Below are 24,885 nucleotides of genomic sequence, written 5' to 3'. Positions count from 1 at the left end.
ATATGAGGTTAAAATAATATTAAACTGATAGAGAGGTTGCTCATGATTTAAATAATGGCCTTCAGACCTTCAAGTGGTAAATGACTGACATGAGGCCATGAAACCTTTCTCTGGACTTGAGTCCAAAAATATTGGAAATATGTTTCTGAAACAAAAGAGAAGAATCATTATTGTCATTATTATTAGCAACATTGTGTTAATGCTGCACTAAAACAAACACACCAACAGAACAATGTGCAGTGTCAGGGCTGGAACACAAAAAAGCCTAAAAGCCAAATTCAAATTTCATTTTTGCCTCTGAAGTATTTCCAAGTTGGGATGTCAGGAGAAAGAAAAGAGGTCCCATGAGGCCACATGCAGAGGAAGGGCTGCAGACACAGACTGACTAACATTCTGCTTCCTGCTTTTGATTTGATTTGATTCTTTGAAAAAAACAGATACAAGCATTGCTGATGTGCAGGCCAGCCTGATGCTGGCACCAGTAGGCTTCGAAATCTGTTGTAATTTCTGCCTCTTTGTGATTACGTGGGCTGGGAAGAAAAATGGAACCTGGGATGGGTGTCCCAAGTCCCACAGCCACAACCTTATCCGTGCCAATGAAAGCACTGTCCCTTGCATGTCGGCTGTAACCAAACAACTGACATTGATTCTCTACTATGTCCAGATGCTGGGCAAGGTGCTTTCTCATAAGATAGACGGGGGCGAGAGGCCAAGAAAAAGGGATATAGCCACAACTTGGGGATTCAATAGGGACTGTTTGGGATCACATGCTCACCCCCTAGGACTTGGTAACAGCATTTTCATAGGCCTTTTGAGTGTTTTCCTCATAGAAAATAGGAGAATTTTGCTTCTCTTTTCTTTCCCATTCTTGTAAGTTTAAGTGTGTTTCATGTGTCCTAATAACCATATATTTCATTTTCCACCCATCCAGACTCCTTGCTCCTCCCCATTCGGTGGGGAGAAAACTCATAAATGTCATTGGTCACAAAGCCACTCTCTATGCTAGCTAGAGTGATGAATCCACTTTCCGATGGGTTCACAGCTATGTTGTCATAGTCACAAGACATGTCATCGGGAGTGGCTTCTCCCGAACACACTCGGAATGAAATGTTCTTCAGGTCTGGCCGGGTCTCGGCTAAATCAGCTTCGCTTTGTTTTCGTATGACGTTGTAAACCTCCAGGTCCGGTCTATGGTGAGGAGATGGCCAAATGGTGTGCTGTTCCTTTGTGCTGGGGCCGGGCTGCTCCCGATTCCTAGGAAAGAAACCAGGGCTGAGCAGTTTAGACAGGTGGACTGAGAATATCCCTGAGCCTCCTGGTGGGGAGGAGGAGGTCATCCTGGGCAATCACTAGCTGCACTTGTCACCTGGCTAAACTTAACATGTCAGGGCTTCAGGGTGGGGTGGGGTAAAAAACAGGAAATGTTGTTATGTTTAAAGTGATTGTCTGTTCACTGCTGCTAGAGCACAGAACAGAGATACTTATCCTGGGACTCCCAGAGCCCCCAGAGGGTCCGTGAATAGAACTGGGTGGGGGCAAATATCACAGTAAAAAAAAGCTTTTCTCTAAGTAAAATTTAGCATGTCATTCAATTCTAACTATAGGCAATAAACCAGAATAGAATTAATAATATTTTGGACTTGATCAACAAAATATTAATAATATTTTGGATTTTAAAGGACAAAAATCATAAATATTTTCATATCACATCACAGTTATAATAGGTAAATATTTTACTCATCTCTACTTCAAAATTATAATTATACCCATTACTAAATAAAGAAGCATTAATAAAGAAGTACATGTATTACTGTATTACATTAATTTTTTGAAATATTTTGCTAAACTCTGTATTAGTATAATTGTTTCCCTTGTAATCCAATGCATTTTAACTTATGCATTTAAAAATATTCTTCTGGGAAGGAGTCCATAGATTTCACTAGACTGCTACAGGGGTCTGTGGCACAAGAAAAGTGAAATAGACTACAGCTTCAGAGTCACAATTTCCAAATCCTGGTGAGGTGCTAAATACATAGATTAAGGAAGGGAAATCAAGAACCAACTGCAACTTCTGGCCAAGGTGGAGGCATAGGTAGACACATTGTGCCTCCTCCCACAACCAAAAGAAGGACAACAAATTTAAAAACAAAAAATAACCAGAAATGCCAGAAAATTGAACTGTATGGAAGTCTGACAACTAAGGAGTTAAAGGAGAAACATTCACCCGGATTGGTGGGAGGGGTAGAGATGGACAGCGGGGGTGGAGGAGACTCGTGGAAAGGCAGTGGCTGCAGGACTGGGTGAGGTGGTATCTGATAGAGTGTGTGGTCCCACATTTGCTTGGGGATAAACTAGGAGGAACAACTGGGGAGTGAGACAGACCACGCAACCCAGGGTTCCAGTGCAAGGAAATAAAGCCTCAAAACCTCTGACTGAAAAAACCTGTGGGAGAAGCAGTAGCGGGAGAAACTCCCAGACTCACAGGAGAGTTTGTTGGAGAGACCCATAGGGTCCTAAAACATACACAAAACCACCCACCGGGAATTAGCACCAGAAGGGTCCAATTTGCTTGTGGGTGGTAGAGGAAGTGAGTGAAAGCCGGCTGAGAGCTGAGCAAGGGGCACTGTTCTCTCTCAGACCCCTCCCCCACATACAGCTTCACAATGCAGTGAAGTGGGTTGCCCTGCCCTAGTGAACACCTAAGGCTCTACCACTTACTGTGTAACAAGCATGCAGAGACAAAAAAAAAAAAAAAAGCCCAAATGAAGAACAGATCAAAGCTCCAGAAAAAATAGAACTAACATATGAAGAGATAGCCAACCTATCAGATGCACAGTTCAAAACACTGGTAATCAGGATGCTCACAGAATTGGTTGAGTATGGTTGCAAAATAGAGGAAGAAGGGAAGGCTGTGAAAAGTTAAATAAAGGAAAATATATAGGGAGCCAACAGTGATGGGAAGGAAACTGGGATTCAAATCAATGGTTTGGACCAGAAGGAAGAAATAAACATTCAACCAGAACAGAATGAAGAAACAAGAATTCAAAAAAATGAGGAGAGGCTTAGGAACCTCCAGGACAACTTTAAACGTTCCAACATCCAAATTGTAGGGTTGCCAGAAGGAGAAGAGGAAGAGCAAGAAATTGAAAACTTATTTGAATAAATAATGAAGGAAAACTTCTCCAATCTGGCAAAGGAAATAGACTTCCAGGAAGTTCAGGAAGCCCAGAGAGTCCCAAAGAAGTTGGACTCAAGGAAGTACACACCAAGGCACATCATAGTTACATTACCCAAGACTAAAGATAAAGAGAGAATCTGAAAAGCAGCAAGAAAAAAGACAGTTACCTACAAAGGAGTTCCTATAAGACTATCAGCTAATGTCTCAAAAGAAACCTTGCAGGCAAGAAGGGGTTGGGAAGAAGTATTCAAAGTCATGAAAGGCAAAGACCTACATCCAAGATTACTCTAGCCAGCAAAGCTATCATTTAGAATGGATGGGTAGATGAAGTGCTTTCCAGCTAAGGTCAAGTTAAAGGAGTTCATCATCACCAATCCCTTACTATATGAAATGATAAAGGGACTTAACTAAGAAAAAGAAGAAGATCAAAAATATGAAGAGTAAAATGACAACAAACTCACAACTATCAATAACCAAACCTAAAAAACAGAAACAAAAACAAACAAACAACTAGAACAGGAACAGAATCACAGAAATAGAGATCACATGGAGGGTTATCAGCTGGAAGGGGGAGGAGGAATGGGGAAAAAGGTACAGGGAATAAGAAGCATAAATGGTAGGTACCAAATAGACAGGGGGAGGGTAAGAATAGTATGGGAAATGGAGAAGCCAATGAACTTACATGTATGACCCATGGACATGAACTAAGGGGTAGAATGCAGATGGGGGGTGCAGGGTGGAGGGGAATAAAGGGGGGAAATGGGACAACTATAATAGTATAATCAATATATATTTAAAAGAAAAAAATAAAAAATAAAATCCTTTGGAATATCCTAAAAAAATAAAATAAAAGAACCAACTGCAGCATAAGCAGTTATAAAATGCATTTTCATCTGAGTTCTATTTTCAGATTAAAAGGAATCAGCTAGTAACAATAATCATAGTAACAGCTAACATTCTTAAGTGCTTACTATATACCCATTCTGCATATATTAACTGCTTTAATTCTAATAATTCTATAAGGAAGTTGTTATCAAATGAAGTCAATTCTACATGGAATCTTACTAATTATCTTAAATTGGTCATCAAAGGGATGACCAATCTTAAACTGGACCTTGGTTTTCCCATTGTAAAGTGGGCATGCCAGCCTTCTTATGTGTACCGTGACAACGGGGAATGGCAGGGGCACTGAGAAGAGCTCGGGGCATCTCAAAAGTGTGGCACACGATCTGTGAACAGTGTTGCCCTAGGCTATTAATATAGCTGTTTTGTAGCATTCTACAACTGTGTACTCAATTGAAAGAAAAGTCAAATGTGGCTACTTCATTTTGAATAAATTGATTTGGTTTCAGATGTTTGTCAGAATGCTTTGAAAGAGATGTTTTTCATGTGGGTTACTATGCATTCCTTCACTCACCCAGCAAAATTTTTAGAGTGAGAGCATGCATTTATAAGAGTACTTCAATGACTGATGAGTGGTTATAGAATAAGACAGTTTCACCTCTTAAGTCATTAAAAAAAATAAAGAATTCAAGATTACTCTCAATCACAACCAAGCACAAATGCCTAGTACTTGCCAATTAGTTGAGCATGGTCAAGAATTTACTCTCCAATCTGCTGTGGTATCTCTCTTGGAGCTGGCATGGATTTTAATTAAGTAAACAGGGCAATGTTCAAATTGCAGAGTTCAGAAGACGCAAAGGTTTACACGACAAAGGTTTTACTTGCCTCCTCCTCCAGATCCAAACCCAACATACAACTGTGGTGACCGCAAGGAGGAAGACAAGGGAAATGCAGGGGATTAGGATGTAGGCAATGTTCCAGGCAGCTTCTGAAAAGAAAAATGCACTTTATTAGCATTAGTGATGTTTTTATATGGTTCAAAACAGGCTTAAAAAACATAATCAATGTAACCAACATAGAGTACTGCAAAGAGCATCTAGTTTAAAAAAAAATGAGCATTTTCTACCTGTCCTATTATTCTAGATAATAGAGAAGAGAGGTTTAAATTTGGGGGCTTCCTGTACATATCAGAAGGGAAGTTTTAACTAATTTTTTTCCCCATACGAAAGATATTCTCTCTTCTTGTCCTTCCTCTCCCTTAATGAAGAAGAGGCTGCTTGGGCAGCACCGATGTCTTTGACTCTAAAGATGGAAATGGGAAACGGTAGTTCCCACGGTGGGGCGAGGGAGATGGATGGAAAAAGAAGGAAGCCAGAAGTCAGAGTTATTACCAGGAAAGAGCAAGTCCCATGGAGCATATGAATCAGACTGCAGAACCTTCTGTCAGTGAATTATCTTTCAAGGGACTTGGGGAAGAATCAAGGATTTGGGACTGACCCCTTTCCTACCATCCAACCAGAGGCTGTTGCTTTGTTTTTCTATGCAGAAACACACACACACACACATGCCCAAAATAAAACCGACTTTAAATATTACCATAATAACAAAGAGCAATAAAAATGGAACTCATCTCTGCATAGCACTGTGTACTTTTGTACAAATATTTTCACACATGCGTATTACCTGTTGTAGAATAACAAATTTGTCCTGGGTTCCTGGGAGGGGTGCTAAATCTTTGGAATTTGTTAGGTAATAAGAGTGACTGCTACTCATGAGCCCCTCAGACCATATCGGTTTATGCTGACAGAGATGTTTCAGGATGGGGGCTGGTGGGGAGGGACTGAGGCCTAGAGAATGAGTTCAAGTACATGGCCAATGGTGAAATCAACTATGCCCATGTAATGACACCTCAATGACACTTCTGCACACCAAAGCTCAATGGCGCTCTCTGGGTGGTGGACACATTGATGTGTCAGGAGCATGATTCTACAGGGACAGGACCCAGAAGTTCCCCATCTGGGACCCCTCCAGACCTCACCTTATGTGTGTTTGTCATTTGGCCGGTCCTGATTTATATCCTTTATAATAAAATGTAGTCATAAGTACAGCATTTTCTTGTGTTCTTTGAGTCCTTCTACCAAATTAATGAACCTGAGGGGGTTGTGGGCACCCCCTGGATTTAGAGCCAGTTGGTTAGAAGTGCAGTTGTCTTGGAGACCCCGGAACTTGTGGCTGATGTCTGAAGGGCGGGCGACTTGATAGGGTCTGAGACCTTAACCTAGGGTCTGTGCTGACTTGGGGTGGCTAGTGTCAGAACTGAATTGTAGTACTGCAATATCCTGTTTTATTTTATGGACAGTTTCTCAGGCAGGTGAAAAATCTATTATTACTTCCATTATGTAAATGATTAAGTTGAAGCACAGATTTTAAGTGGTTCTTAAAAGTTGTTCAGTGACAAAAACCTAGCTTTTCCTCTTAAAACTCAAGGTTGAAATTCCATTAACATTCCAATTTATCACCCATTTCCTTTTATCTTTTATGATTTAACTTTTAAAATGTTTTTGCCCATTTCTTTTGTTTCATAAATGAGTATTAAACATGGATGTTATGCATCATGGTCTGGGTCTTTCTGCTCTTACTTTTCTACATCCATTTTCTCGGTCTCTGCCCCAAGGCTCTATCTTCATGCAGATAATCTCCCCAATTGCCTTAAAATAGCTCTATTTGCATATTTCACTGATGAAATCTAACATTTAATGCAGTTTTGCAAGGTCACACATGCCCTGTCTAGTTCCATTGTTAAGTAGCTGTGGAAAGAAGAAAGTAGGAAATGTAACTGTGAGTAGTTTGTGATCAGGAGGGTCCCATTATCAATTTTTCCCAAGAGACTTCTCTACATACCTTTGTTTTCTTTAAAGGTTTCTTCGGCATCTTCTTTCTCTGTGTCTTCTGGAAATATGGGTGTGGCTGGCTCTGTTCTTTCACCTGGAAACAGACACATGGACTTGAGAACCTGGAGAAAGGAAGGCATCATAATCCAGATATTCTCTGAGGTCCTACCAGGTTCAAGGTGGGGTGCCAAAAGACAGTAGCAATTTGATCAGTGCCATTTATAAACATAGAAAAGCAAAGGGTAGAATCTGCTGGCATAGAGGCTAATTTGTCTTTACCTTTCTGGTGAGACTCATGTACTGGATCATGTCCTGAAACAACCAGCCGGGTGGCTGGAATCAAGGCACATGCAGTGCCCAGCTGCCTTATAAGGGGAAGAGTCCCTGAGTCACTTCTGGGACCATCGATACTCAGTTTGGCTCACTTGTTTAATTAGATGGAGTTATTCCTTTCATATTGTCAATAATGACAAGTAACATCTCAAATTGAATTTGCAACTATTTCTTTTCAGCTTTGAGAGAAATAGACAATGCTAGACAGTGAGATTAATGAACTATTTATTATGTCTGTATGTGGTATATACCTGTTTAAATGTTTGGTAATCTTTCTGTTGAATAATCTGGTCTAAAGATCATGGTTCTAACCCTGTGAAGAAGGGCTGTGAAATAGCCCCAATTAACCTAAATCTCAAAGGACAGGCTTACCTCCTGGCCCCACGGAAGGAGCTGTTAGTTCCTCTGTAGCAAAAAGAAACAAAAATAAAAACAATAATTAAATTTCCATGCCATCTGAATGAAATTGGCCAGATCGTAGATTCCATTTATTTGCTCATTTGATGGTAGGAATGGAGTTAGTAAATCAAAAGGATTACTTGTGCACAAAGACTAGCCTTCCCCCAAATTTGCTTGGGCACGATTTTCTTTTTTAAAAAGGATTTTGAAATTTTTGAATATGAGAATTTCCAAATATACACAAAAATAGAAAGACTGGTAGTAATGAATCTTTATGTACCATCACTCAGCTGCAACTCTTATCAACATACGGCTACTCTACTTTCAGCAACAATCCCTACTCCCCCCCTACTACGCTCAGGCCAGAGTTTTTTAAAGCAATCCCAAACATTTTAACAATTCCTATCCGGATGTTTCAGAAAGCAACAAACACTGATCTACAAGCTGTGGAAGTAGTTGGGGGGCTAAGTAGACTACTGGCCAGCCCCTCAGTAGAGACCGGTGATCTAGAACCCTGAGTCATTTCAAATATTTCAGAGAGCCTCGGGAAAGTCGGGTTGCACAGCTACCCTGTAACTAATGTTTTCACTTTTGGCTGGGAGTGTGCCAACCTCTTGTATTGGCAGTCACTCTCTCATGCTAATCAGATTAGCATGATTCATAGGGATCATGCTGGGGTTCATAGGGATGAGGGCCTTACTGGCAAGATTTTAGAATTCACAGTCCTAAGGGCAGGATGTCCAAGCTATTCAGAGAGAACACTTTTAATCATCTTCTCATAAGTTCATGAATTTGTAGAGATGATGCTAATCCGTTAGTTTAATAAATGTATATAGTGCATGTTATATGACAGAAACATCATCATGTTCTAAGTGGTTTCTAAAAACAAACACAATTTATCCTGATTACAGCCTTTTGAGATACATGCTATTATTATCCTGATTTTGTACATAAGCAAACTGACCTACATGGAGATTAGCTGACCAAATCTCTCAGCTATTAGGTAGTAGCTGATCTGGGATTTGAATCAAATGGTCCCTGGCTGGGTAGCTAATTAGTTAGAGCATCTTCCCAACACACCAAGGTTGTAGGTTTGATCTCTGGTCAGGGCACATACAAAAATCAATCAATGAATGCATAAATGAGTGGAATAACAAATCAATGTTTCTTTCTCTCTGCCTCTCTCAGATCAATAAATAAAAATTAAAATAAAATAAATTCAAATGAAAATTAAAATCACAAAAAGACAAACTCTGTGCTAGGTAACAGAGATAAAATAGCAAATGAGATATGGTCCCATTCCTCTCAGGCTCTTACACTCTACAGTTTGGCCATAAAAATGGAAATATAGAACAATATTAATATTGATTTTGTGATATTACATTATAATACTAAGTACATTCAATAACATTAAGTGATCTGTTCATTTTCTTGTCCCTCCATGGTTCAGTCTACTGTGTAAACCTGCAGTAATCAGCATGTTAGCACAGCATTCCCTTCAGTCCTGCAGTGCATCTGCAATGCATTGCCTCTGATGACTTGTCTCTGATTTTCACTGAATCTGCCTGTGCTGTTTGCATATGACAGAAGTAATCAAGTGTTCAGATCTGGCTAGCGTGCCACCTACTTACTCTATGTGGTAATAGGGTCAAATCTAGTTTAAGATGTTATTCAACCAGTCCTTTGACGCTCTGGCATAATGGATGGCATACCATCCCGTTTGAGCCACACTGGACGACCTTACCCTAATCGATCAAGTGCAGGGGCTAATTGGTCAAACATGTATGTTTCCAGATCTCACCAACCATGTAGTGAAGGGGACAAACTTGTAAATAAGCAGTGACAGTACTGTGTGTGTGAGGTGCTACAGTCCTCAGAGGAGGAACACATAGTCTAGTTTTGAGGGTCCCTGGAAGGTTACCCAGAGGAAATTTTTAAAAATTTCTTATTTTGATGTAATTTCAGATTTATGAAAATTAGCAAAAATAGTACAAAGAATTCCCATATAATCTCCACCCAAATATTACTGCATTTCATTTATTGAATTACTCTCTTTAATATCTGTCTTTCTGTCACTGCCCTGAAAGATGACCCACTAAGACAGCCTCTGTCTTTGCGATCACCCTGCTTACAGCAACTTTGTATGGCGGGGCGGGCTGGGTCTCTCAAGCATAGCAGTCACTTCAGGGGATGGGAAGAAAGAAACCTTTTAGCAGCAAAAACTGCAGCAAAAGCATAGTCAATTCAAACAATTTAAAAATGATAGAATTATTTAATTACCAACTAGATATAACCAGTCATTGTACTCCTGTCAGGAAAGGATGCAGAATTGGAGCCAAGCAGTTGGCTTCGTGGAGGGGAGGAACATCAGGGACAGAACAAAAATCATGCCGAGTTTAGATTCAAGTCAGTTATAGTGGAGGAGTTTGGGAAACTCCAGCAGAATGTGACTACATTATCATAGACTCTATACTCTTAACAGATCTAGAAGCAAGTGCCAGTTGAACTTGCAAGGTTTGTACAAAGGGTGGCCTGGGAGTTTCAGCTCATCAGCGTGTCTGCTCTTTGCATAATGCCAGTGAAAAAGGTGTGTTTTATCATCTACTGCCTCTGGTCATTATTTGGTTTCCTTAAAGTCCCGGCAAATGATCTCACAGGGCTCTTAGAAGACTTGTAGTAACAATGGCCAGTTCCCTTTCATATTTTTTCTTTATTCCAAGATCCTACAGACAACATCACATGTGGAAAGAGTAAGAATTTGTAATTGTCCACTTAGAGGGCTTTTTATTGCCTGAAGTTCTCATAATTCTTGGTGTATTCTCTATAAATTAGACCCTTTCTTTTCTTCATCCCTTCTCTTAGCATCTGATGCCCCTCTCCTTTGCTGGAATTACTCCTCAATGAGGAAGGGTCATTACACGTCCCTTTACAAGAATTCTCAGAGTTTACCATTGCTGGCATTGGCAACAAGCTTTCTCAGAGACCACATAGCAAATGCTTGGAACTAGCAGCTGCTTATGAAATGAGACAGGAAATTGAGATTCAGCCACATAACTTGGGAGAGGATTCATTACCACTGGAATATTTGCAAATGAAATTGTTCTTCATGTTACATCGGTCGTCATTCCACTGGAACATATAGGGGCCCCCGATGCCGGTGGGTGCTGATGGCTGATGGTACATGACCACGCAGACCTCGCTGCCACAGGAAGGTTCATCCACATACCAGTTCCTGTAGGAAAGGGGCCAACAGTGGAGACAATGGCAGAAGGATACCACCAAACCTCAAAGTCTGTGTTTTCCCATCAAATTCCACGGAGCCATGAACTTAAGATTCTGCTTCAGAACAAGAAACAGAGAGGGAGGAATTGAAGTACTGCCAGTAGGAACAGTCTCATGCTTTCTAATATGGACAGCACGATCAATCATCTGACATTTGCCATAACCTCTTTGCAGGGAGAGAGGAATATATTACCCTATGATGTCTGCAAAGTAATTATTAGAAAAGGCAGCTAGCAGCGCCAGTCTGGACAATCTTATTTCTTTCTTGCTTTATGATAACTGGGTTTGTTTTTCTTTGTTTAGAAATCAGATGCATTGAGAAGAGGCATGACTTATCTCATCCAGACCTTGCCCTGCTCTCATCTCCTCATACTTTTTAATTGACTATAAGCACCATCCTAGCCCTGGAAGACTTTCTAAAATGTAGAGGCTGTCAAAACAGATGAGGGAGGAGGGACACGAAAGAGCAGGAGGCCCGTGTAGCCTCTTCCAGTGGTTTCCAGTTCATCAGGCCCCTCTGTCAGCTTCTACTACTCATTTTCTCTTCCTTGTCTCCCTAACTCCTGGATGAGGTGCATTAGCAGCCTTAGCTCCACTATCCAGTAGTACTTGGAATTACGTGGTACTGCCACCCAGTTGGATATGTAGGTGCCAGGTTGTAGATTCCATAGAGAGTCTAAGTGCTGTGAGCAGTACACCCCATGCACTGAGCCATGGCTGGGCTCTAGTCTGCCTGGTAACCCACCTGAGCTGTTTGCTTCCAGAATTCAGACATTGCCCTGATGCTCACATTGTTAGCCGGGCCCTGCTGCTCTGCCTACTCTTGTCAGAGCCCCTCCTTAGGAGACAGCTAATAGACAGGTCTGCTCATAGCACCCCACTACAGCTCTGCTTGAGTACTGTGTTGCCACCCACCAAAACCCTTTGCTGTGCCCACAGGGTTTTATGTGCCTGGATAACATCTGACCTTGCAACACTGCTTGGACACTCTGCCTGGGCAACTGGGGGCCCTATCTGGGGCTGGGACCTGCACCTCATTGGTTACCTCCAGGCCATTCTGCAACTCCATTGAGGGACTCCTATACTGACTGCCTTCTCCTCCCCACTGGCCTTATCACTTCAGGTTATTTAATTTCACAAATGATAGAATAGATGGAATATTATACCTGGTACCTATTTTCTGGTCTTGAGCCAATTTTCAGGCTCAGAACTCACTGATAGAAGGGAGAGGCTAGGTTCCAAGGACCCTGCAATACCACGGCAGGTGCATGTGGTAATAATTTCCCCCGTTCTCCTAAACAGACCTATGGCCATTTACTCAAGTAACCATACACTTAGAAAAGAGGAATACCCAACTATTATAAAGACTATTGGACACAGGTACAAATTGACACTGATGCCCAAAAACCTGAGTGTTATCAAGGCTACCCATTAGAGTGGGAGCATACTGAGGCCAGGTATCAAGTGGAATCCTGGCCCAGGGCCAGCTAGCTCACAGTGGGACTCATCCAGTGGTTATCTCCCAGTCTCCAAATATACAAATTGAAAGCCTATAGGGTAAGAGCTATAATAGTGGAGAAGGTCAAGTGGAAGCCTCTGAATCTGCATTCTTCCCCACCCTCTTCAAGATAATAAATAAAAACAATATCTTACCCAGGGGAAGATGACAGAAAGTAGTGCCCTCCCTAAAGACCTAGGGCATGCAACAATGGCATTCCCCATCATATCTCTGTTTAATCCACTAGTCTGGCTCCTGAAAAAATAAAAAAAAGTCAGATCCTGAAGGATAATACTGAAGTGGCGTAAACCGAACCAAGTAGAAGCCTCAATTGCTGCTGCTATGCCATATGTGGTATCTTCGCTACAGCACATTAACATGCCCTTGGTACCTCGTGTGCAGATCTGGTGAACATATTCTTTTCCATCTTTATCACAAAAAGAATCAGAAACTGTTTGCATTTATTTGGAATGGACCACAGTACACATATATAGTCTTCCCTCAACCCTATACTAATTTTTCTGCCCTCTGTCCTAATATGGTGTGAGGAGATCCGGACTGCCTAGACGTCTTGCAGAAAATCACACTGGTCCACTATATTGCTGGCATCATGCCAATTGAACCAGATGAGCAAGAAGCAGCTAGTATATTGGAGGCCTTCTTAGTGAAATTTGTGTGCCCCAAGGGTTGGAGATAAACCCTATGAAGATTCAGGGACCTGCCACTTCATGAAAATGTGTAGGTGCCTTTCAAATTAAAGGATTTCGTGAAGTAATTTAAAGCATCTTGCAATAACTTGAAGGAGGAAGCATGGCACCTGGTAGGTCTCTTTGGCTTCTAGAGGTAGCATATTCCACTCCTGGGAATATGCCTCTGACCCTTATACCAGCTGACACAAAAGGCTGCTGGCTTTGAGTGGGGTCCAGGGCAGAAAAGGACTCTGAAGCAGGTGTAGGCTGTGGTGCAAATGGACTTGCCACTTGGGCCATAGGATCAAATAGATCATATTATCAGAGGTATCAGTGGTGGAAAAAATAATGCCATATCGAATTTGTGACAAGCCCCAGTGGGAGAATCACAATAAAGACCCCTAGGATTCTGTAGCAAGGGCATGTCATCTATAGCTGAGAAAGAATCACCTGGCTTGCAACTACGCAAGGAGCACCAGACCATTCAATCCAACTTGCCTATCATGAGTGAGGCACTGTTAGACACACACAGTCACAGGTTGGCAGGCCTGGAATTAAGCCACTATGAGATGGAAGAGGTATACATAGAACTGAGGGGCATTGTGTGGATAGGACCAAAGTGTAGGTAGAGCAGACTTTCATGACATCTACCACTCTTGTACCAGAGCCTCTTCCTCTGCTGACACCTACAGCTGTATAAGGGATCCCTCATGACTAGCTGAGAGAAGAAGCCCAAGCCTGGTTTGTGGACAGGTCAGCCAAGTAAGGGAGTGTAGCACCAAATGGACAGCTGTACTCCAGCCCCACTCAGAGGCGGCCTTGAAAAATCAAGTGTTAAGGAGACATTCTCCCAATGTCCACAGCTTACTTGGTGGTTATTGGAGGTTAGAATATAAAAGGACTCAGAGGCAGAATGGAGAGCTTGGCCAGCTGATCAAGAGAAAAAAATCTTTCTAAAGGGAGAAAGAGTAAAAGATTGGGGACAGGAGCTATTGGATAGAGTATATGAAAAGACATTATGAGAATAGGCATAGAGTATGAGACTCTGTCATGTGTTAAAGCCCACCAGGAAGCTTCTAGATGGAAGGGGCCCTAAACAACGAGGGGGACAACATGGCTAAGCCAGTTGATGTCAGCCAACCTGTGAGCAGCTGCCCCAAGTGCTGGCACAATAGATATCAGAGTAGCCATAGTGGCAGGGATGGAAGCTATGCCTGGGCTCAACAACATCAGTCCCCACTCTCCAAGGGTGATCTAGTGACTGCCAAACATCCAGCCTCCAGCAATAGAGACCGACGCCAAGTCCCTGAAAGAGTATCAGCTCTAGGAGACCAGCCTGGCACTTGGTAGCAAGTTGACGACATTGGACTCCTTCCAGTGATTCACTTTGACGGGAATTGACACACAATCTGGATATGGGTTTGCCTTTCCTGCCTCAGGGCCTTAGTCAGCATCACTACCAAAAGCTTGATCTGCTAACACAGGATCCTGAGCAACATCTCATCAGACCAAGGGACCCACCTTACAGAAAAGGAGAAGAAGGAGGAGGCACTTGGCCATAGGTTTACTAGTCCCATTGTATGTTGCAGTATCCCGAAGCTGCCAGCTTGATAGAGTGATTGATGGAAGACTTGTTGAAAACACAGCTAAAGCACTAGCTTAGAGGCAATACTTTGTACGAACAGGGCATCATCCTCCAAGATGCAATGTATACTTTGAATCAATGACCTTAGTATCACCCTGTGTCTCCAAGAGTAAGATTACATGGGTTTGGGAGCCTAGGGGTGGAAGCAGGAATAGTCCCGATTACTGTCACTTGGGGAATTTGTACTTCCTGTCTCTGCAATGCTGAGCTCTATGAGTTTAAAGGTCCTGGTACCCAAAGGGTACCCATCACAAGATATAGCAAGAGCCTTATTGAACTATGAGCTATGGTTGTCACTTGGGCACTCTGGGATCCTTATGCCCAGGGACCAGCAGGCAATGAGAGGACTCATTAACTTGACAGAGAGTGACTGACCCTAATCATGGGGAGGAGGAATGTCTGCCGTTACACACATGGGCAGAGAGAGATAAGTTTGGAACCCAGGTTATATACTCGGGTGCCTGTTGGTACTTATATGCCAATTTTGATGGTAAATGGAAAAGTACAATCACTTTTCCAGCCTGAGGAGTGCAAGGTGGCTAGGGCCTCCCTCTCCCTCAGCAGAGGGCGAGGGGAATTGGACTAGATAGTGGAGGAGGGAAATGAGTAAGTGTCTGTTGTGGCCGTGGGACCAGCTGCAGCGGAGGGGAGTGCAGATCATCTTATTAACCTTCCTTTTTAAAGGAATTTCTCCCAGGAGGAGATGCCCGTGAGAATCCCAAAGGAAGTACTCCTGGAACGCAGAGGAAGATGGGGATCGGATCAGCATAATGGGTGCGATAGATGCTGACATACTGTCTTAAATGTAATTGGTAAAAAAGATATATTTCAACCTTCATTATTTTGATTGGTAATGAGTTTAAATGGTTTTTCCTTATGATTGTTTACCAGTCAGATTTTGTATTTTCTGAAATGTCTGCTTAGGTTCTTTGCCTCTATCTTTTGGGATTTTATTACCTTATGTAAACTTTTAGTGCTTTATTGACTTAGATAAACTCATAAAAAGACACTCTGTTAAATTTGTTACAACATTTTTTCACTGTTACGTCTGCCTTTTAATCTTATATTTTTGATGTTTGTCCATGTCACTGCATTTCCTGGGGGGTGGGGGAAGGCGATGGCGATGCCGTGGTGCTGGGGTCAGGCATGAAATAAGTGAGTCCTGATGCTGTGGGTTTGGGAGGGTTCTACAGACTGCAGCCTTCCTTAAGTCCTCTCTCGGCCAATCCATAGAATCAGATCTTGGCTCTGATTTCTTTTGCATCATTCTGATTCCCCGTGGTCTGGAGCCCCACAGACCTTCAAGCTCTCAGTGGAGTTCTAGTCTGAAAAGCCAGATAGCCAGAACCATTGACTTGAAGCATTGCATGCCGCTGAAACAATCCCTTCAGGTTTCACCCTGCTGAACGGCGCTCTGTGGATGGGTCAAGGCTGATGCACCTTTACCACACCGCTCTGGTCAGTGCTAATCTGGTGCAGCCGTCTCTTCAGGGCTGTTGCCAGGGTCGGCCTTCTCCTCTCCCTCACTGACCTGGCACCATGGATCTAGCCTGCCTCCTTTTTTAGTCATGTCAAGTGAGTTAGCCACTGTGGGTTCCACACACTTACCTGAATGTTGATGTGCTGCCATCGGTCCAAGTGTAAAGGTCCTGGCAGGCCGTGCTGTTGCTTTGCTTCTCCTCGCGCCTCCTGAGCCCAATCCAGAAATCACCATCAGATGCCAGGAGATTTTCGATGAACTTTTCCATCAGTCTCTGTTCACCTTCAGACTCGATGCTGACTAGCTGGCCCCCATCCCTCCGGCAGGCTGCTCTGGCTTCCTCAAAGTTCAGTCTTTGAGAAGCATCATGGAAGTAAATGACTTTATAACAAGGCCTCTGTGTTCCTCCTCGGCAGACAGGCTGCCCTAGAGAAAAAAGAAGCCAACCTATTTCAGGGCTCCCCACGTGCACCAGGGCAGGTGGATGAAGCCATCCCTAGGGCAGGAATTCTGATTCCTCATCAGTGGACTGTTGTAATGTCAGTTTGGGTTCTCAGAGCAAATTAATACCCCTTCCAGCACGGAGATGCAGGCGGTTAAACTACATTGTGTAGGAACTCCACGTTTTGTTCCTTCCATTACAGATCTCGAACAACAGACATTTTGGACTGTCCTTTAAAAGAGGGGTAGATGGCCCTGGCTGGGGCTCAGTTGGCTGGAGTGTCCTCCTGTAAACTCAAAGGTTGTGGGTTTGATTCCTAGTCAGGACACATGCCTGGATTGTGGGTTCAGTCACCAGTTGGGGCACAGACAAGCAGCAACCGATCAATGTTTCTCTCTCACATGGGTATTTCTCTCCCTCTCTCTCTTCTGCTTTCCCCCTTTCTCTAATTAAAACAAAGAACCAAAATTTAAAAAAAAGAGAGGTATATGAAAACTTACAATTTCACTTAAAAGCACAAAAATCACTTTCATGCAATTATGGAATGTCATGGGATAGTGTGGCTCTGAAAGAGGTATCTCTGTTTGGTGCTTCCTCAGGTGAGAGAGGCATTCTGAAATTGGGTGTAGGCTTTTCTACCTTGGAGCTCTGTGTCTAGGGGCAGGACTGAGAATTCACGCAGTCTGTGATATAAGCAGAAGCTATGAGCCTCAGATCCATGTGGTGTTCTGCTCCTGATCTTTCCTAAAGATGGCTAAGGCTCACTGAACTCCCATTATGTGCCATGAGCTGTGCTAAGGTTTTTTACATTTACACACATTATTTATCTCATTGAACTTTCATAGCAAGCCCCTGATGTAAATAGTGTTTATGCTCCATTTTACAGATGAAAAACCTGAGGCTTAGAGAAATTAAGTAACTTGGCTAAGGTCAGCTAGTTATCAGCAGCACTGCCCAAGTCAGAGCCCAGATCTCATTACGAAGTCACGCCGGCAACCAGTGAGCCACACTGCCCACTCCCTACTCCACTCTAGGCGCAGGTTGCACTGGGAGCCCACGCAATGTGTTTCACCTGTCTGACACATGAAGGGCGGAAGATCATCTTAGACAAATAGGTGGGAATCTACTGAGGAGCAAATAACAAATTGTTCACCATTACACACGCCCCTCGCTTGTGCCTGGGTGCCTGAAGCCTTGCTGCACCTGGAACATTCGCCTAATCATTCCTTTGTTTAGTCAACCTGTATTGAGTGCACAGCCTGTGCCTAGCACGGTGGTAAGTGCTGGGAATATGGAAACAAATGCCAGTTCCCAGCCCGCAGGAGCAGACAGCATTTGTTTCTGGATCCAGATGTACAAAGTGAAACCCAAATTTCAGCAAGGGGAATACCTTGCAGTGGAGAGCCAGACTGTGGGCTGTGGGTGTGAATAGCTGTCATAAAGCAACAGATAAAGGGTTTGGGTTTGGGAACGTCTTCCCAGCCCTCACGGAATGTTCTCATGGTCCTAACTTGTTCTGCAGCTGTGCAGGGAGCCAGACAGCGTTCACTGTTCTCGATACTGTCTAGAATACAGTGCGAGTGGGAGCACAGCACATACAGACAATCCAGAAAGCTCCTGTGATTTCTTTTTTCTATTTCCTCTTTCATTGCTTTGGTAAAGAAATTCTCACTAAGTAACAAGTTATAAGAGTCCTGCATCTTCTTTTCTGTGTCATTCTGCTATTGCTAAATAAACTCTAATAGGACTGGCCCACCAGAGAAATAGGAGGCAGGCCTCAGACATGGGACATTTTCACTAAAGGGGTATTCTAGAGAAATTGGCACCCCTGGACGGAGGGGCTGTGGCTGGGCTCCTGCCCGGGGAGGAGGAGCCTTAGAGATGGCTCCAAACAGCTAGCAGAGCACAAATGCAGGAGCCCCAGGACCCCCCAAACTGGTCACCAGCAAAACATACGTTTGAGTTGAATTTACTGGTAGTGCCCACTGAACACCGTTGGATTATCAAGGGAAAACATAACACCTTAAAGGCATTTCCTGTATGGTCCAGCCTGGCCACACATCCCAAGTCAACTAACTGGTGAGTCCAGAGAGAGAGCTGGAGCTGGAGCTGGAAGGAGGCCCAGGGGCACATTTGGTTCCCCTGCCTCCAGGAAAGGTCTCTCTCTCTTCTTATTTGCAGGAAGGGGGAGGGCGGGAGGACTTCTGTCCCCCACGAAAAAAAGCAGAACCCAAGCAGCCCAATTCAGCTACACTTCCCACACCCACCCCATCCTGAAACCAACTTTAGATTTTTTTCAATCAGTTGCACAAGCACGATAACGGATGGAGTGCAGGCTTTCATTCTCCTCCGTCCCTCTGGGCCAGTCTGTCGCCTGCGAGGCCGACCTGAGAAAGAAAGGAGCACGGACCTTCTACCCTCGACGTGCGGAACGAATGCAAGAGGCGAGAAACCAAAGCACAGTACCTCCTCTGAGATCCAAGTCCGAGGCTTCAGAGATTCAACAGGAGGAAGGAAGCAGAGAGAGTTATTCTCCGAGTCAGGCGGGGATTGTCCCGCGCAAACTAGGCTTCTTTCCGATCTTTAAGCGCTTTTATTCCAAGTGCTGGATTCAGCCATCCCTCCTCCTCCCCGCAAAAGACCAAGAGTGACAGGCACTGCCGATCCAGAATCCCTATTGTACCCGCCGTCTCTGGGGTCAGAAGACGTCCCGGGGGCGGGGGGGGGGGGCGACAGAACGAGGGAGTTGGCGAGCCCTACCTGCGTGAGGGTCCCGGGGTGTGCTGCGCCGTGCTCAATGGAAGGGGTGTCTACTAGGGCAGCTTTGCTCACTGTCCACCTAGCCCACGTCCCCCGAATTCCCGGGACCCTGGGGCGGGAATAGACTTCGAGCTACCCAGGATAGGCAGGGAATCCTCGCGGGTCTCAGCCACGGGGCGATTGCTCCCTAGAAACAGGGTGCACTGAAGGGCTGGGTCCACCAGTAGGGTTGGGGCGCCACCCCCTGCCACCCCCACCCCTACCCCGCGGCGGGCCAAGGAGGCACCGTGGCCCTGAAGACAGCGGAGGCTGGTGTGCAGTGGGTGCATCAGCCTAGCCCTCCCGGGAACCGGACTCCACCCCAGCATACTCACCACTTAGCAGGCGACCCATCGCCCCCCGGAGCCCCGCCAGCAGCCGCGCCAGCAACACGGCCTGCAGCGCAGCTCTCAGCTGCATGACCTGGCTCTAGTGCGCCCTTGGACACCCGGGCGCTACCACGGTGGAGAGGGTGGACCTTCAGCTGTGTGCACAACTGCCACCGCGGCAGCAGCATCTCCGGCCCACGGACCGACACCCGGACGAGGCCGGGAGGGCGTGGAGCCAGCCAGTCTCCCTTCCGCCCCCTGGGACGTCACTGCGGGGAGGGCAGCCCCTCTGGCTGGCCCGCCCCCATTGCCTGCTCCCGCGAGCAAGGCTCCAGACTACGGCGCCAGAGGGGAGCGAGCAGAGGAGGGGAGGGAGCTTCCCAGGAGATCCTGCATTTGCTTTGGGCTCAGGGCTGGGGGAAAACCTTAGTCTGGCTTCTCTGAAATCTAATGAAGAGAGCACTGTGGCTAAAAACTGAACTACGTCTCGCCCCAACTCCTGAGGACACAGTCGAATTCACTCAGCGCTCTAGGCTCTGCAGAATGGGCCGGTTGGAGAGGCAAGGCACTCAGACCTTCGGAAGGCTGGGTGAAGTACAAGTGCAGGCTTTCAGAGCTGCTCCTGAGAAAGGAACGGTAGATGCGGAGAAGAGATGCTGAGGGAGGCAGTGTGCCACAGGCACACTACGGGACAGTGTGGATAGCGTCCAGAGAAGGAGGCCAAATGGAGGTCTGGCTGAGAGGAGAGCCGCTCCACCAGAGGCCAAAGGGTGCCTCCAAATTCAGCAAGGAAATAACGTACTGCTTTTGCAGGGCACATGTTGGGATGCGGGGGTGATTGTTCAGCCCTGGACTTGTGACGGAGTGACCCCAGTTCCTCTAGAAAAGCTTTCCTCAACAATCTAGCCGTCATTATGTCCTCCTTCTTCTGAACTCCCACAGCAGTTGTGTTTTACATTTGCTTCTTATAGTAAGCAAAATGTTTTCAAATATATTCAGGCAATAATAACATGAGCCTCCTGCCCCAAAACTACTGCAGTAGAAAACAGTAGCATCAGCAGGAACTTATGGCAAGTTCACTTACAGACAGTCTTTATGTCCGAATTAGAACATCTCATATCGAACGTACATTCCAGAAATTCCTGATTATCCAATCAATCAACGGGAGAGCTGCTATGGTGAAAATCAGCCCTTGAGTTGGCATCTGATATTGTTTCCAGTCCTGCTTTTCTTCACTTAATGTCTGTGTGGCCTTCAAGATTTTTATTTTTATTTTTATTTTTGCCTAAGTTTCAATTAAATCTTGGTAACACTAAAAGTTACCCTGAGTTTTGTGAAGGGTTAATAAGGCAAATAAATATTCAAGTGTGCAGATAGCTGGTCACTTAGTGTCAGTTGCAAAAGATTTATCTCCAGTATTACAACATTTATTGCAACTTGGAGAAGCTGTTACCTTGGCTCAATTAATTAAATTGTGCCCTGAGTTCTCCCTTTAATACCCTGGCCCTTGTCCAGATAGACTTTGTTAAGGTATGTGGCCAACCTAATACGTTAGATTGCAATAATGACCCCAATTCTTCACACACCCTGTATCTATACCCTTTACTACGTGACTTTGCAGTTCTTCTTACTAAAGGAGCAGAATATATTTCCCTACCTCTTGTCTTTGTGTTTGACCATGTGACTTGTTGGCCAACAGAATGAACCAGAAGTTTCTGAGCCCACACTGGAAAAGGCCTCACATGTTTTTATTTGTTCTCTTGCTTCTCTGCCAGTCTCGGAAAGGAACATAGCTCAGATGTTCCACTGGTCCATGTATATCCCAAAGAAGATACAAGGAGCAGAGCTGCCCCAATCAACAGAGTCGTGGTGAAAACCAGACCTGCTCTGGTGCTGTAGCCTGAAGCGCAGCTGTCTGTCCAAGTCTAGATCAGCCAAAACCCCACCTGACCTACCGATGTGTGAGCAAGAGTAAATGTTGTTTTAGATCACTTTGTCACACAGTGTTACTGCAGTAATACCCAACCATTACACCTGGTGATGCAGACAAATGTTACTGGGGGAAGGCTGATGGCCAAGAAAGCTCACAAAGTAGAATTTTTCCTGGTTTAATTATCTTAGTCCAGGGTCCAATCCTTAGTTAGATGAGCTCAAACCCAATCTAAGAGACTAATATATTCACACACTGAGAAATATAATCATCAGGTAAACTGACATTTGCATTGGCCTGCTGAGCACATTAAAAAAAAGATTTCTCTGTGATCATGGAGTCACAACAAAGAGAATTAGTTACATGATTGAAAGTTTAGGCTTTGATAGTCTGCTATGTCCATCTTCATTATAGAGATTTATCTGGCAGACAAACACATCACCCTGATAGGGTACCTTTTAGTCTTAATAGTGCTGAGATGAGATTCCCATTTTATAACTTCCTAATCTTCCTTTTTCCTAGGTCTGACTACCTTCCTTCTGTTCAAAGCAGTTTTCTTCAAATAGTGTGGCAGAAACTACTAGTTTTCCACTACTATCCGTTCTCTATTTCCTTTCATGTTAGAGTCCTGAATTTTAACTAGGCAGATCCACCCCCACCCTCCATTTAAAGCCTGTTTCCTGGCCTCCCCTGCAGTTTGGTGTGTCCCTGTGATTAAGTTACGTTGTGCTGTGGAGTAGGAGTTGCATCTAATGGAGGTTATGTCCAGGAGTTGCAGGTGGAGGCCAAGCAAAGTGAACAGTGGTCATAAACAGAGCTGTGAGCACTGGAGCAGAGTGCACAGTTCTGAGCAAGAATGCCTGCTGGACAATGTGGAAGGGATAGGTACTTAACCTTCTCTTTCCCAACATACACCCAAGGGAGGGAGGGAGGGAGGCACCAGGTTGTACATGCGTGTAAGACATAGGAATGCTAAGGCAGCTCATCACAGAACTAGAAACAATTCATTTCTGACTTCAGACATGTTCCAGAAACCGAAGAAAACAAATTTTGGAAAACAGATTTTTTCTTTAACAGCAAGATGGCTTTGTAGGACTGCCCTTTCATTCTTATTTTCTTGTTGCTTTTGCTGGTGGTCTATACGTTGGGACACATAAAGCCCTGTTTCTTGTTTATCTGATATTCACGATACAGATCAAATCTAGCAATTCTGGAAATAACAAATGAAAACAAGGTGAGTAGGAGTTTGAGACTGTGAAAGATGAGATAGTTAGTATTGTGTGCTGTCAAATACAGTAGTTCCCAATAAGTAACACAGATAAAAGATTTGATAACTGGCAAGGTTTCTAGAAGTCTACATACTTAACTTTTATTTCTCTGCCTATTTTAACTAACGACCCCAATGATCCTGATGTAAGAGCAGGTTGTTTCAAAAGTGATGATCGAAGTGAGCCATCTGCTACTATGTGTCCATCAAATTAGTTCAAGGCTTTGACTTCTTCCTGTTCTTTATTTGACTCTGGAATCACTTTCCTGTTGGCAGTAACATGAGTTAGTTCCAATACACAGAACTCTGTAGTTGTGAACTCAAAGTAGCATGAAAACAGCTTTTAAAAGTTTCCCGAATGAAGATTTGCTGTTTTAGATTCTGACTACGCATTAGATTTTGCAACCAAGTGTAAACTTACGTGCGAGAGAGGTGGTTATTCTACTGGGAAGTGTGACTTGAAGGGCATGGGAGAGGAACTCCTAACCCTAAACGTGTTTTGCTCACCCAAGAGTCAAACTTGGGAGATTTCATCATCGGGGATTGATTTCTTTGGATTGCTCATTGTTCCTTCTAGTAAGCCCTCTTTACAATGCAAAATATTCCTGGGGTGGATAATAAACACTTTGCTACTCAAATCTTACTCTGTACATACTTTCTAGTTCTTTCTGACAGAAGGGGACTTGGATTATCTTAAGGTCTGTTGGAGAAGGGACAGCAAAGGTGTATTTGTGTACCTGCAGGGGTTTGGGCAGGCAGGAAAGGATGGTGAGAGGGAAAAGAGGGCAATAATATTTGATAATGTGTCTAAAATATTTCAAAATTTAAAAAGTTTACATACTAACATACTGTATAAAACACCACTTTCTAAATTAGCTAATATCACATATTTTTAAGCTAATTTTTTCCATTACAAATATTTTCTGAATCCCTACAGGCAGGCAGAGTGCTAGGCACTTTGGGTGACCCCATTTCTAACAGAGCTCACAATACCATCATAGACAAATTAGATATGTGACAAGTTAAATAACAACTCACGAGATAATAAGAGTAGAATAATCATAAAGTATGAGCCCAGAGTAGTGCTTGATCAATTGCCAAAATATGGTAACAGTATAAGAGGCTCAGGGGAAGAAGATATCACAGTGAAATGGGATGAAATTCAAGGCTTCAGGACAGAGGAGGGAGAATTAGCAGGCTGATACACAAAAGAAATTAAGTAAGAATTTAAATCATTAAAGGTATTATCTGTTTAAGCTGCAAAATAATGTTTTACTCTTAGGGAGGTCCCCATGGATGGTAGCAGAAATGTTCTGACCAGTCCTGCAAAAGCGCGCACAGAAATCGAAGGCCCTCAGAGGTACCTGTTCACGATACTCAAGGAGCAGTCTTCATGCATTATTTGAATCAGACAAGTGGATCTTTTGATAGAACTAGTTTTGTGTCATCCTTAGAAGTTAAATTTAATCATCTGGCTAAAATGAGAGTAATTAAGTTGCTGAGCATTATGTAAATGTATAGCCAGATGATCGAATGATCTTTTCATTTCTTCAAAGTTTTAAAGATTAGGGTAGATGTATTAATTTTTCTTTAATAACATCTGATAACATTAAAGGGAGTCAGCTTCAATACCAATGAGACAAGGACAAAAATTACTTTCTAACTATTCTTCCCTGAAGGTAGTATGCAAATAAATACTTGTCAAATTGATGTTGAGTTGACCACATTGGTTTTCAGTCATAATATCAAAAACTGAGATTTTTAATTAATGATTAACTAGTGGTAGTTGGTTTCCTTTAAACTCTTCTGAACCATGTGCCTGGTCCTGCTCTAATGTTATTCCAGGGATAAGACTTTTCACCCATTGCTGTGAGGGTAAA

General features: G+C 43.7%; 2 protein-coding genes across 7 annotated transcripts in view; both read right to left on the bottom strand.

Moving 5' to 3' along the window:
• Nucleotides 1-303: 303 nt before the first annotated feature.
• LAYN (layilin) lies at nucleotides 304-20,461 on the bottom strand. 6 transcript variants are annotated; one of them, XR_006656922.3, is made up of 9 exons: nucleotides 19,815-20,461; nucleotides 19,147-19,170; nucleotides 16,367-16,664; nucleotides 10,719-10,876; nucleotides 7,618-7,650; nucleotides 6,923-7,006; nucleotides 4,907-5,009; nucleotides 584-1,254; nucleotides 304-549 (listed from the first exon to the last, which is right to left on the bottom strand). XR_006656922.3 is itself a non-coding variant. In XM_045204111.3 (8 exons), exons 1-8 carry the CDS (start codon nucleotides 19,897-19,899, stop codon nucleotides 897-899), a joined length of 1,143 nt encoding a protein of 380 aa, XP_045060046.2. In that variant the 5' UTR covers nucleotides 19,900-20,461; the 3' UTR covers nucleotides 304-896. The 6 variants fall into 6 exon arrangements, 5 of the variants coding, with proteins under 5 accessions (XP_045060046.2, XP_045060048.1, XP_045060047.2 ...); XM_045204111.3 differs by having other exon boundaries at nucleotides 304-1,254; XM_045204113.3 differs by lacking the exon at nucleotides 7,618-7,650 and having other exon boundaries at nucleotides 304-1,254.
• Nucleotides 20,462-23,135: 2,674 nt separating this feature from the next.
• HOATZ (HOATZ cilia and flagella associated protein) overlaps nucleotides 23,136-24,885 on the bottom strand; it is a 29,374-nt gene continuing 27,624 nt past the window's right edge. Inside the window, exon 6 of the mRNA XM_045204116.3 lies at nucleotides 23,136-23,271. Coding sequence (XP_045060051.2) covers nucleotides 23,217-23,271 — 55 coding nt within the window. The 3' untranslated portion in view covers nucleotides 23,136-23,216. The remainder of the gene's footprint in view (nucleotides 23,272-24,885) is intronic.

This window comes from Desmodus rotundus, chromosome 5, assembly GCF_022682495.2.
Source record: "Desmodus rotundus isolate HL8 chromosome 5, HLdesRot8A.1, whole genome shotgun sequence".
Classification (NCBI taxonomy): Eukaryota; Metazoa; Chordata; class Mammalia; order Chiroptera; family Phyllostomidae; genus Desmodus; species Desmodus rotundus.
Note: the sequence above shows the minus strand (reverse complement) of the source record. Positions and strands in the feature narration are given on the sequence as shown.

Bases quoted from the DNA above. Each gene is read 5' to 3' on its own strand.
- LAYN (XM_045204111.3), bottom strand. From the start codon at position 19,899: ATGCAGCTGAGAGCTGCGCTGCAGGCCGTGTTGCTGGCGCGGCTGCTG. The intron at 16,665-19,146 runs GTACTGTGCTTT...TTTTTTCTCTAG, and splicing joins GGACTTGGATCTCAGAGGAG to GGCAGCCTGTCTGCCGAGGA. The intron at 1,255-4,906 runs GCAAGTAAAACC...TTTCTTTCCTAG, and splicing joins GTTTGGATCTGGAGGAGGAG to GAATCGGGAGCAGCCCGGCC.